The 13956-nt window shown below is 36.2% G+C and overlaps 1 protein-coding gene across 15 annotated transcripts in view; it reads right to left on the bottom strand.

The window, feature by feature from the left end:
* Positions 1-6526: 6526 nt before the first annotated feature.
* Positions 6527-13956, bottom strand: part of PRKACB (protein kinase cAMP-activated catalytic subunit beta) — a 166308-nt gene continuing 158878 nt past the window's right edge. For all 15 annotated transcript variants that reach the window (XM_031650309.1, XM_031650301.1, XM_031650303.1 and 12 more), the window contains one exon: positions 6527-9855. In XM_031650309.1, the coding sequence (XP_031506169.1) occupies positions 9730-9855 (126 nt within the window). In that variant the 3' untranslated portion in view covers positions 6527-9729. The remainder of the gene's footprint in view (positions 9856-13956) is intronic.

Raw genomic sequence — 13956 nt, 5'->3', positions numbered from 1 at the left:
GTGAAGATAAGAGGGTTTTTTTCCCCCTCACATGACAGTGGTCTGGCTGTTAAAAGAAAGGGTTCTCATGAGTTTGAGATATGAAGAGTAAGAGGAAAGCTTTCTTCATGGCAATAATAATGCTAGAGAAGCCATTTTAGTGACATCTGGTGGCTTGCACAAAAGCGTATTGATGATATAGTATCACATTTTCCATCTTGAAATTAAAGGATCACGCTGGGTGTGGTGGCTCACGCTTGCAATCTTAGCATTTAGGGAGGCCGAGGAGGATGGATCACCTGAGGTCAGGAGTTTGAAATCAGCCTGGCCAACATGGTGAAACCCCATCTCTATTAAAAATACAAAAAAAATTAACCAGGCATGGTGGCATGTGCTTGTAATCCCAGCTACTTGGGAGGCTGAGGCAGGAGAATCACTTGATCCCAGGAGGACGACGTTGCAGCGAGCTGAGATTGTACCACTGCACTCCAGCCTGGGTGACAGAGCAAGACTCTGTCTCAAAAACAACAACAACAAACAAATTAAAGAATCAAGGTTTCTTAAGACTGAACTCTGGTGAAAATGGCTTAATTGTTAAGAGTAGGACTCTTGCAAGATTGATGATTTAAAAAAATGAATAAAGAAATCAATGCTCTGTATTGGGCATGTTTATTTTTATCTTTGATTAATTACTTTATCATTACAAAGAATGCAAACAATTCAACAAAGTATAAGGGAAAAATTAGGAAATAACCTCAAATCTCATACCATTGATAACATTATTACACTATTCTCTGTGCACATATTGAGACAGAAGGGTAGAGAGATAGAGAGGTACATAACTAGATAGCACTAATTTTATAAAATTGTATTATACTTTTTTTTTTTTGAGACAGAGTCTCACACTGTCACCCCAGCTGGAGTGCAGTGGTGTGATCTCAGCTCACTGCAACCTCCGCCTCCCAGGTTCAAGTGATTCTCCTGCCTCAGCCTCCTGAGTAGCTGGGACTACAGGTGCACACCACCATGCCCAGCTAATTTTTGTATTTTTAGTAGAGATGGGTTTCACAGTGTTGACCAGGATGGTCTCGATTTCTTGGCCTTGTGATCCACCCGCCTCAGCCTCCCAAAGTGCTAGGATTACGGGCGTGAGCCACTGGTGCCTGACCTACACTTTTTAATATAAAGTATTCAGTTTAATTTTGTCTATATTACAAAATCTAATTCACTAGAAGAAACTGAAACGAAAATAAATGTAATTACATTTCACACAAGAAAAAGAAATTGAAGGGAAAATGAAAACTGCTTATATATGTTCCTTTCTCATAAAAAATTTACAAAACCATAAAGAAAAAATTGAGAGGTTAGAATCATTATCTTGTTTAACCAACTTCATGTACTAATTTTAGATTCCATTAATTGACATCCTGCTATAAAATGTATGGAAGTTAGAAGTTTCCTATCTTCTCTCACTTTTTTCTTTCTCTACCTTCCAACTTTGTTAGTTATATTATTCTAAGTTTGCCAAGGTTTAAAACATTCAGTTCTATGATTGTAATCATCATATTTGCTTATAATTAGAACTACATTAAGACAGATTCAGTGTTTACCATGAGCTTTACATCACTACTTCTATATTACTAGGTTCTTCATTTGGTTTTCTATTATTTTTCTTTTTGATATTTAAAGGTGCCTGCTTTGCGCCTTTAAATTAAATGCAACTTGGCTGGGTATAATACACTTGGCTCATACTTTCTTTTCCCTAGAACTTTATAGCCATTATGTAATCATCTTTTGGCATGGAATATTATTGTGGAGACTTCTGAGGCCAGCCTGGTTCCCTCCCCACCCCACCCCCAGCCTTGGGGGTTGCTTGATTTTTATGCATAATATTTTAATTGTTAAAATTCAAAACCTTCACCAGAACATGGCTTGGTGTTGAAAGCTGTATTTCAATTTCTCCTGAAAAACAGGTGTTCTTTCAGCATGTAAGTTTAGTTCTTCCCTCATTTTGGAGATAAACTTTCTGTATATTGGAATAATTTTTCTATTTTATTTATTAGCTTCTTATACTAACTGTAGATCATCTTTGTTCTCAATATCCATTACCATCTCTGAATTTTCTTTAATCTCTTTTTCTTTTGCATTTGCTATGATTATCTCACTATAATAAAAGCCTTTTCTGTATATTAGTGTCTGTGACTTCAGCCACCACTTAACACCATTTCCATTCTGTGTCTGGTGTCTGGAGACGTTTATCTTGTTCTGAGTGCAATGTATGTCATTAAAGACATTTTAAAACATGCTCTGTTATTGTATTAGCGTGTTTGGGGAAGGACAGTGGAGGGAGGAAAGGATGGGTTTGTGTCTTTAAAGTTTTAACCTGACCAGAATTCTCTTCTAAGTTTTACAAGCTATTCTGTAGCTAACTTCTTATTCCTAATAATGTTTATTTGGGGGTTTTCTCTCTTTTTATTTCTTTCCTTCAGATTTCCCTGAGGCTGTTTCTTCTTTGCGGGACCATTTTCCGTTTTCCTAAAGTAGAATTTTGGAATTCCTTAATGAGAATCTATTGGTAGAAAATGTTCTCTTTTATTTGGAATGGTCTTCATTTTACCATTGTTGTTCCTTCTCATAGAGTGATGCCTAGGATTATTCAGTACAATGTAGAAGGGAGTGGTAAAAATGGAAATAACAATTCGTTGTCCAGTCAGGAAAATAAAAACCATTCTTGGTATTTCAACTGAGAAAATGTATTAATAGAATAGCTTTGTTACAGAGGTAATGATGAATAGAGAGCCAAACAAATATGCTTCAGATAAAAAAATAAGTACCAGTCATATTATTATTAAGAAGTTTATAAAACCAGTACCAACATGGTAATGGTATAAAAATAAGCACATAGACCAATGGAAGAGAACAGAGAACCCAGAGATAAAGCCAAGCATTTGCACCCAACTGATCTTCGACAAAGCAAAGAAAAACAAAGTGAAAGAAAGGACACCCTATTTAACAAATGGTGCTGGGATAATTGGCAAGCCACGTGTAGAAGAATGAAACTGGATCCTCATCTCTCACCTTATACAACAATCAACTCAAGATGGAATAAAGACTTAAATCTGAGACTTGAAACTATAAAGACTCCAGAAGATTACATCGGTAAAACTCTTCCAGACATTGGCTTAGGCAAAGACTTCATGACCAAGAACCCAAAGGTAAATGTAACAAAAATGAAGATAATTAGATGGGACTTAATTAAACTAAAAAGCTTCTGCACAGCAAAGGAAACAATCAGCAGAGTTAACAGGCAACCCCACAGAGTGGGAGAAAATCTTCACAATCTATACATCCGACAAAGGACTAATATCCAGAATCTACAAAGAACTCAAATCAGCAAGTGAAAAACAAACAATCCCAGCCAGGCATGGTGGCTCACACCTGTAATCCCAGCACTGGGAGGCTGAGGCGGGTGGATCACTTGAGGTCAGGAGTTCAAGACCAGCTTGGCCGATATGGCGAAACCCCGTCTCTACTAAAATTACCAAAAATTAGCCAGGCATGCTTGTGAGTGAGCGAGACTCTGTCTCAAGACAAAACAAAACAAAACAAAACAAAACAAAACAAAACAAAATCCCACCAAAAAGTAGACTAAGGGCAAGAATAGACAATTCTCAAAAGAATATGTACAAATGGCCAACAAGCATATGGAAAAATTCTCAACATCATTAATTATCAGGGAAATCAAATGAAAACCACAATGCAATACCACCTCACTCCTGCAAGAATGGTCATAATCAAAAAAACACAAAAAACCAAAAACGAAAACAGACATTAGCGTGGATGTGGTGAAAGGGGAACACTTTTACACTCTTAGTGGGAATGTAAACTAGTACAACCACTATGAAAAACAGTGTGGCGATTCCTTAAAGAACTGAAAGTAGATCTACCATTTGATCCAGCAATCCCATTCCTGGGTATCTACCAGAGGAAAAGAAGTCATATGAAAAAGATGCTTGCACATGCACGTTTATAGCAGCACAATTCGCAAAAATATAGAACCAGTCCAAAGGCCCACCAATGAATTAGTAAAGAAAATGTGTTTTATATATACCATGGAATAGTGCTCAGCCATAAAAAAGAATGAATTAATGGCATTCCCAGCAACCTGGATGGGATTGGAGACTATTATTCTAAGTGAAGTAACTCAGGAATAGAAAACCAAACATCATATGTTCTCATTCATAATTGGGAGCTAAGCAATGAGGACACAAAGGCATAAGAGTGATACAATAGATTTTGGGGAATCAGGGGAAAAGGTGGGAAGGGGGTGAGGGATAAAAGATTACACACTGGGTACAGTGTACACTGCTTGGGTGATGGGGGCACCAAAATCTCAGAAATCACCACTGAAGAACTTATTCGTGTTACCAAACACCACCTGTTCTCCAAAAACCTATTGAAATAAAAATAAATTTAAAAAAATAATAAATAAATAAAATAGGGAGATTAACTTGGATTACTGAGGTGGGCCTAATATAATCACAAGGGTCTTTAAAGTGAAACAGGGAGGCAGAAGAGAAAGTGATAGTGATGAGGCATGAGAAGGACTTGGCCCAATATTTCTGGCTTTGAAGATGGAGGAATGGCATCACGAGTCAAGGAAAGCAGGTGGCCTCTAAAAGGTGGAAGAGACGTGGAAATGGCTTCTTCCCTGGAGCCTCCAGAAAGAAATGCATGCTTACCAACACCCTGATTTTAACCCAGTGTGGCTCATTTTGGTTGTTAGACCTCCTGAACTGTAAGAAAAGAAATTTATGTTGTTTTAAGCTACTAAGTTTGTGGAGACTTCTTAGAGCAGCAGTAGAAAACGAATACATTAAGGTCGTCATTTGCTGTGAGCATTACTAACCCCTGAATAATCAGGAGAGGAAGAACTAGCTGGGGTATTCTCATTAACAATTTATTTGCACTCCCACTTTCCTTTTGGTCATTTCTTTGTTAGTATCACCACTAAAAGATGAGCAGAGACTGTAAACTCAATGAATCTGGTGTGCTTAATTTTATGTTACATTAGCACGGCTTCAAGAGGAAGGCTATCCTTCCATGGGTAAGTCTGACCAGGAGTTAGTAGTGGTTTGAGTTACTGATGCTTTCCCTTACTCTCAGTATCTCAGTGGCTACTGTTTCCTATTTCCTGCTTATATTCCAGGAAGAATAGAAATAAGACAGCAGGTGCAGAGGTTTGTGACCACACTGACTTTTTTTTGTTTTTTTTTTTTTTTTGCCTGTGGTAAATTCAGTTTTGCTCACGTGTTAGGCATACAAAGGGAAATCAATGCAAGTCTTTCATCAGGAAAATACTTAGCTCAGCGGGTGTATTATTAACAGTTTGTTATGGCTGCCATGATGAAGTATCACAGACTGGGCAGCTTAAACAACTGAAATTTATTTTTCACAATTCTGGAATTTAGAAATCCCAAGTCAAGATGTTGGCAGAGTCAGCTTCTGAGGCCTCTGTCCTTGTCCTATAGATGGTCATCTTCTTCCTATGTCTTTATGTGGTCCTCCCTTTGTCTGTGTGCTTCTTATGAGGACATCAATCATCTTGGATGAAGTCCCACCCATATGACCTCATTTTACTTTAATTACCTCTTTAAAGGCCTTACCTCCTAAAACAATCACATGCTGAGGTACTAGTGGTTAGAATTTCAATACGAATTTTGTTCACAGTTCACAATCCAGGCCATTACACCAGGCATAAAGGCTGTTAAATAAGCATACGGAAAATCTTCAGAAAAGCTTAAATGAAAATAAGTACTTAACTTCATATCCAGTATTTGTGCACAAGAGAAAATTTACAGCTAAATAGATTTCAAATGATGGGAGTTCTTCAGTAAAGACATACCTAGATTTCTGTAATTAGTTTTACAAGGAAATGAGAAAAACTGCATTTATATTAAGCCCTGATAATGATAAAATGAAGCAAGCACTGGCATAAAAATAGTAAGCTCCACGTTATAAAATGCATAAATAGAAATGTTTGCAAGAACAATCATACAAAATGGCAAGCCATTAAAATAATTATCTAAAGAAATGATTATTTCTTGAAGTAAAAGACAACTATGGAAATACACACTAATTAACCTGTCTAAAATGAAAAGAGGTAATGTGAAGCTCAAAAACACTCCTGAAGAAAAATTTAGAAATTAATAGTTCATTGTTACAATAGAAGGATGAGCACTCTTGAAGTATCAAATCCTTTAAATATGAATATTTAGAACATTATGTTAGGGATAATCTGAACCAATATAAGAAAGGAGAAGGAAGTAGAAACACTTTTGAGAAACTATTAAATGAATCTAGCAGTTTCTTAGTAAACATCCAGTGTGAGTAGACTGGTGGATATATTCCTCCCCAATTTGCTCTGCTCCCACCACCCAGAAACCAACCCAAACACATAAAAACTAGGAATCTATAAGCATCTCTTGTATCAGCAGAAAATAAATCAGGAGATGAGGGCACCAAGTGGAATTCAAGACTCAATCAATTGTCTTATCCATTGAAGGTACTTTAATTTTGCAGTTATTGATTAATTAAAAAACACAGTTGTTGTCAGCATTTCCTAGCTACAGTAGTGCATAGGAAATTCCATTCTAAACAAAGAAGTAATTAATGAAATAACAACACACCTTAACATTTTACATTGATAGGTTACAGTTTACAAGGTGCTTTCACATACATTATTTCATTTGATTCTTACAACAAGCAGAAAAAACAGTGGGAAAGAAATTTTTTTTTTCAGGCTTACAATGAGTATTTTCAGGCCAATGGGCAGTTAACACAAGAATATACCAAGAATGAGACAGCAATACCCATAAGCCACAGTATCTTTTTTGGTAGGTTGACAGTTTGATTCAACTGGGTGTTCAGCATCAGTGAATGAGAAAGGAATTAGGACAGACACCAAGTTCTTATGATATTCAAATAATTTTAAGAACACTGTCAGAGATAAGAAGAAAGATGCCCTAAAATATATTGCCTTACTAAGACTTACTTCAAAGCAACATACCCTTCAAAATTTCAGATGAAAAGACAATCTTGTCATCAACTGTGAAAGTTAGGAGGAATTTTACAAACTGCCTAATCCAGTTCTTCTATTTTACAGACAAGAGAACTGAGGCTGAGATCATACTGATAGTTTTCCAGCCTGAAATTCAGATGTCTTGACTTTCAGTCTAGGGCTCCTTCTCATACAATGCCATCTCTTAATTATTTACTGAGCATAACATAGTATCTTCTGTTTCAAATAATGTAATTTGAGGTTAAATACTGATTTATGCTACTTACTTCTTATTCAAGTTTATATCTTGTTCTTGGCTAAATTGTGGCTGAAACTGGGAATTCTACATACCTTAAAAATATTCTAATTTAGAGTACTTGATTGGTCAGAAATTGACTCCCTTGACGTATTCGCTCATGATAAGCTTGCTCACGGCCTTTAAATAGAGAGTAAAATGGAATGGCTGAATAGCCCTCAAAACCAATGTATGTCTAGGGGTCATCTACCTAAGGTAGATTCTACAGCTGGGCACTAGTAATTTCATAGAAAAAAATATTTTTTTTAGAATTCATAGAAATCTTTTTGATTACTGAAAACTAAATTGTAATAATCAAATTGTCATCCCCATGACTTATTAAAATAATTTTACAATAATATACAACAAAGCTACCATAGAATTTGTAGTTTACATATAGAATACATTGGTCAGCATGTTCTTGGGTCTAAATGAAATACAAGAAAATTAAAATATTTTATACAAATGATGTTTTAAATTTATTAACATGACGATATGTCTTTGTTACATAAAACTTGCTAGAGCAGAGTATTTTAATTTTTTTCTTGCACGTTTTAAATATAGATGGACCAGTGAAATCAATATCAGCATTTACGTGACATTACCATGCAGAAACACTTGATAACCGAAAGACATATAGATTGGTAGAAAGAACATCTCAGACAGGATTTTTTTATGTCTTCAAAGGTTTTACAAGGGTGTGGTACAGATGAAAAGAAGTGGTGTGAGTGACCTACCTGCACCGATAATAAAGCAAATGGAATGATTATATACATTAAGATCAGCTTGATTAAAAACAACAAATTTTATATGCATGTAAATTGATCATTAAAATGAACCCAGTTTAACCCTTCTTGTGTGTTGTTTTAAGGTAGGTCACTGAAACGCAGAGATAAAATCAGATGGGGAAAATTAAAAGTAAAGAAAAAAACCAGAAAAACAACTGGGTTAAGCCATGGATTCTCAACAAACACTGAACTAAATGTGCAAAAGTGCTTGAAATTTCCACCTGACAGCAATGTTGTTAAGTCAGTTGGCAAAAAAAAGTGTAGAAAAAAAACTAACCTCTCAAATACCAAAATTGTATCTGCATGATCGATCAGACATTCTGTTTACTGACAGAAAAGAGGTTGGAAATTATGAAATATCTGAAAATATCATACCTCAAAATTAAAATACAATTGTGGCAGTTTTACACACTTTGTTCCCTTTCCTCATTGATGAGGCATGGGATGAAAGCAGAAGTTGCAGCAGTGCCCCTACCCTAAGCTCACAAATATAGTATACCAGAATAATTAGCTGGAAACAACTTCTTTTTAAGGGTTACAGAACAAAACAAACGTTAACCCTCATTTAAATATGAATACCTCTATAATGTTTTCAATAACCAAGCCATTTTTTGACTTTGCAAAGTGTAAGTATTTATCCAAACCAATGTTCTTTTTAGTTTGCTTATTTTCATTTAAAAAGTTTATGATGAGGACTATTAGAGAAACTGTAAAATTTGTCACTTTCATTAACCATGTTCTATTAAAATACTGGCTAAAATCCTTAAGGAACAGTTAAGGTTTAGAAAACTTAGAACTCTTCTCTAATACCTACAGAAATGCTGGTACCAAGTGAGAGAATCTGGGTGATGATCCATATCATTAGTTTTTCCTGCTGAAAGTGACACATTTGTCACACTACACAGGCTGGTCACTTCATTACTCAAGGGGAGGAGGATATAAAAGGAGGGAAAGGGAACTAGAACCTCTGATCTACAGCCATCCAAATTTCTGGGTCTAGCTGTACTGTATTAGTGTACCAAAATTTACTGCCGGAATAGTGAATTCCAAGAAAGTTAGTTTTAATTTGTATAAATTTCCTTGGTGATAAGACAGTCTATCTTCAAAAATTACCAAGAGTTTTGGCAAAACCGAGTCTGAGCTACTCAAAGTAAAAATAATTATTAGAAAGTTTATCTTCAAGCCATTGACCAACAACAATATTGGCAAGAACTACTAAAAGCAACACTTATCCTTCCCTTCAAATACCACGTAGCCATAACACTGCCCATCTGAAACACCAACAAAATAAAATGGAGCACTGTTTAGAGAAAACCAATGAAACTGGAAAAGGAAGAAATGGATGTAGGAGAGGAGAAAGACAACCCAAAGATAAGTAAGAAAGTGGTCTAGTACTGTGTTATGGCACAGACAATGCTTGCTTAGCGGTGCCTTGTTACATAGGTGGATGCAGAGTGCACACACGGGATGATGGCAATAAAGACCTCACTCAGTCGTTGGAATGAAGGAACTAGGTAACTGCTTCAACAAGGACGGTCTCAGCTCTACCTTATCTCTCAACAGAGCGCAAACACTGAGTGTGAGCTCGGATGTCATCTTGTTCCTCTTTAAAATTCACCAAATTCTTTTGCACATTTTTCTGTTATAGAGACACGGATATCTTCTTCTTCATAGTCATCAAAGTTGCTGGTATCTCCAGAGCCTCTAAACTTTGGTATGAATGGAGCTTCAACCTATAATTGACCGAGAAAGAAAAATAAGAAAAAAGAAAAAAAAATTCCTGAGAGTTTCCAAACACCAAGAAAAATAAATTCCCACTGTTATTACATGGTGGAATCCTTAGATGCCATTAGGTTCCTAAAATGTAATAGGGCTAGAAGCAGCAGCAAACAGTAGGTTAGCTATTAACCTCAACATTTTGATTCAAGGAAGTATGCAGGTCAACAAAATACTTAAGAAATTTCTGGGATAATTAACTGTTGGCATCAAAATCCTGGCTCCTAAGGTTACAAAACTTAAGTCTTAATGTTTAGTTCCTTGTTTTTAAGACCTTATCTTTTCCTATTCCTTTTGTAAAAATTCTTTTCTCCTGAAGTTATAGATAAATCTCAGACTTACTTTTAATTGCTTTCCTTTTTTAATTCCCAAGTTTGTTTTGTTTAAAATATCTGGCCATCAAAACTTTCTGAGAGGTTGGAAAGAAACATATCTCTTTTAGAATTAGAGAATTGTTAAACTTTAAACATTTTTCTCCTTTGATCCTAAAAGTAAAATGTCTTCCCACTACTTTGAATATGGTCTTCCATAAAGATTAAATGTGGGTACTGAATACGTTTGAGGAAAAGATTTTAAAAGTTAAAAAAAATCATAATCTGCACAGCCTTTAGAGAATTTACAAACAATTACAGTCGCTTTATTTTGTTCTCAATACAACACTGTGAGGAAGGAAGGACAGGTGTTCTTACTCCCATTTTACAGATTATAAAAGAGTCGACCAAATTCACATGATGGATAAGCGGCTAAAGCAGCTTTCAAATTCATGATTCTCCACTTCCGGCCCAGAGCTCTCCAAGGGTTTTTAATTTATATCTCTTTCAGTAAAACATTTTCTAGTATACATAATCAATATACATGGTTATTTACTTACAAATTATTTAGATGCATGACTATACTAAGATATACACACAAATAAGGTATTGAAAAAGAATAAGGTAAAAATAAGCAGGAATGGGACTTCTAATATTATCTTTTTGTTTGAGAGCTGGTTGCCTTGCATGCCCTGCTTTGGGGACTGCTGTTTTGCACTGTCCAGAAGAATGACATAAGCAGACAGTTGCTTCATGTCTAGCCAGCCAGCAATTTAGAATAACAGACCTATTGGGGCAATCACATGTAGAAAATGATTGTACAGTTTGAGTTGTTCAGGCCACTTCTTTCTTCGGCCTTTTTTCTTCCCTGATGCATTTGCAGATGTATCAGAGAATAAAGAAGACAATGAAAACTATTCATATTTAGTATGATTTTTGCACCGCTGTGCATAGTTATAATAGTTGAGAAGATAAGAAAACAAATGGTTAAAGTACTCTATTATTCTTATTTGTAAATTATCCAGGGATCCTTACATCTGTTTCATTGATAATCAAGATTTGGCTGTCAATCAATTTGTCCATTACTATAACCTGTACGTTACAGTGTGCCACTTGTTGGTAGGTTAGCTGTTTATTACCTGGGAAAAGTCAAGCCCTTTGAAAAGCACATAAACTCTAAATGAGTAGTGGCAGTCCAGTTCTACTCCATTTTGGGAATAATTATTAAAAATTAAATACATAACATGAATAGATTAGTAAATGATTGCCATTTGGCAGAAGATTTTATTTGTAAATATAAATATGAAAAGATGCAAATACATCATAAATCTTTAGGATACTAATAAAGCTGACAAGCCTCAAGGCAATCTAAAAAATATACCTCGAAATAGCATTAATTAACAATAAATACAACAATAAAGATAATATAAGCAATGATAATTAGAAAGGGAAATGGATGATTTTATTGGAAATATAAATTTCCTAAATTGACTCAAAAAGTAAAAACTCAAAGAGACCAATATCCAAGAATTAGTTTGTTAAAATTTATAAGGAATAGATATAAGATAACTCTATGTTCCTAAATTTTCTGCAGAATAAAAGGATGGAAACTTTCTAAACTCATTTTACGAATCCCATATAATCCCAACTTCAGAAAAACATAAACTATAGATTAATAAAACTTATGACTATGGAAGTAAAAACACTTAATAAGATTTTGGCAAATAGATTTCAGGCAAATATTCAAATGTTAATACCCCATGATTAAATGGTATTCATTCCAGGAAAGTGAGGATGTCTCCCTGATATAATTCATCACACTAACATGTCAAAAAAGACAAAATATAGTGTATTAGAAATCAACAATATTTTGTTAATCTGATAAAGAATACCTATCTCAGCCAAATGGCCAACTTCATATTTGGTGGCAAAACATGAAAGGCAACAAACTATAGAAATGATCCCTGAAAAAATATTTTTGGGCATTTCCATTCAAAGCAGGAACAAGACAAGAAAGCTCAAGAGCCCTACTGCATTAAAATATTGTTTTAGACATTCTAATATGTATAATAAAACAAAAATGGAAATGAGATGTAAATACTGAAAAGGAACAGACAAAATGATATGCCAATCTCCTGTGATTGTCAATAAAAATCCAAAGGAATCACTGAAAAATGTGGAAATCAATAACAGAATTTAGTAACATGGTCAATTATAATATAAACATAGAAACAATATGTTTTGCCCATATCCTACTATAATGGGAAAGCAAACACATTAATAATAGCAACCAAAATAAAAATTTAAGCAATAACTTTAAGACATAAATTCCTTCCTATATGGAGGAAGCGGGGGAGTCTCTAAAACTTTACTGAATGACAAAAGATGTTTGAGTAAATGCAGAAGCAACATGTTCATAATGGCAACTTCTCAAGATTCAGGTTCTCTCCTAATTAATATGCAACTTTATTGTTAATTCCCAAATTCAATCAATCTTTAGAGAGACCAAACAAACAAACAAACAAACAAACAAAAAACCCCATAAACCATTGGCAAGTTTAATTAAAAAAGAAAGAGAAAACATACAGGAGATAAGGATGATTTTCTAGGAAATATAAATTCCCTAACTTGACTCTAAAATAATGCATATGGGGCAAGAGAACAGAAAATTTGGAAAGGGTAAACCAAGGTGAAGAAACTGGACCCACCTAATATTAAAATATTTTAAAGCTACATAAAGCAGAGACATATACAGTACAAAAACAGACAAAAAGAACTAAAAAATAAAGATCAGGGCTTCAAGATGGCTGACCCAGAACTCTCCTCCACAAAGAAGGACAGTGAGTAATTACATGTTGAATAAAGCCTCTAAGAGAGAACACTGAAATTTAGCAGGGAAGTGACAGGGAACATCTGGAGCAGGGAAGCAAAAGGAAGTGAAGCAGCTGGCCTGGCTGGGACCAGCTGGGAGCCAGAAGAGGTTCTCCAGTGCGGGGAAAGGGTAACTGAGAGATCCCCAGTGGTCCACGTTTCCACCACAGACTTGCAATCCTAGCCATGTAAGATCCCCACAACCCTTGTGAATTCTGAGACAAGTATAGGGACCTGCCTGGAGTTCACACAACAGCCTTGTTCCAGAGAGGGAGTTTGTTCCAGGTCCCACACCCATTCCCAGGACCCAAGAAGCTGAAGCACAGTGCCACTTTGAGAAGCCAATTACCATTAGATGGTATGCATCTCTATACAACCTGGAGCCCAACTGACAGCGCCCCACGTCCACCACGGGGGCTCCAATGGTGCGGCTGGGTCCCCAGCACTCTAGCCCACACAGTGTCCTATACTCCAAAGAACAGGCAGGGCAGCACACTAGGGAAGGCTGTTTCTGGGGCAAAGGAAGCCAAAGCATACACTCCCCAGAGCCTGAGAGCCACCCGCCTGGGGCCACTGCCACTGATAGCAATGCCCAGCCCCCATAACAGGGCTGCCATGTACTTGCAGCACCTTCAGTGGACCTCGGAACTGGCCCATCTGGATTCTATTTGGGGGCATGAGGACAGACTCACTCTGCCTACCACCTCTCAAGTATTTTATCCAGGGGCCTGGGAATAGTCCTTCCCTGCCTACCAGAGTCTGTATCTGTGTACACCAATGGGAGTCTGAGGACAGGCCTGTCCCTTTAAGTGCCACCCCTCTCAGTGCCCCAGCACACAACCTGAGGGGCTTGGGAAGTGGCCCCCTCTATCACTC

Source organism: Papio anubis, chromosome 1 (assembly GCF_008728515.1).
Source record: "Papio anubis isolate 15944 chromosome 1, Panubis1.0, whole genome shotgun sequence".
NCBI classification, from domain to species: domain Eukaryota; kingdom Metazoa; phylum Chordata; class Mammalia; order Primates; family Cercopithecidae; genus Papio; species Papio anubis.
This window is presented reverse-complemented; position numbering and strand designations above follow the sequence as displayed.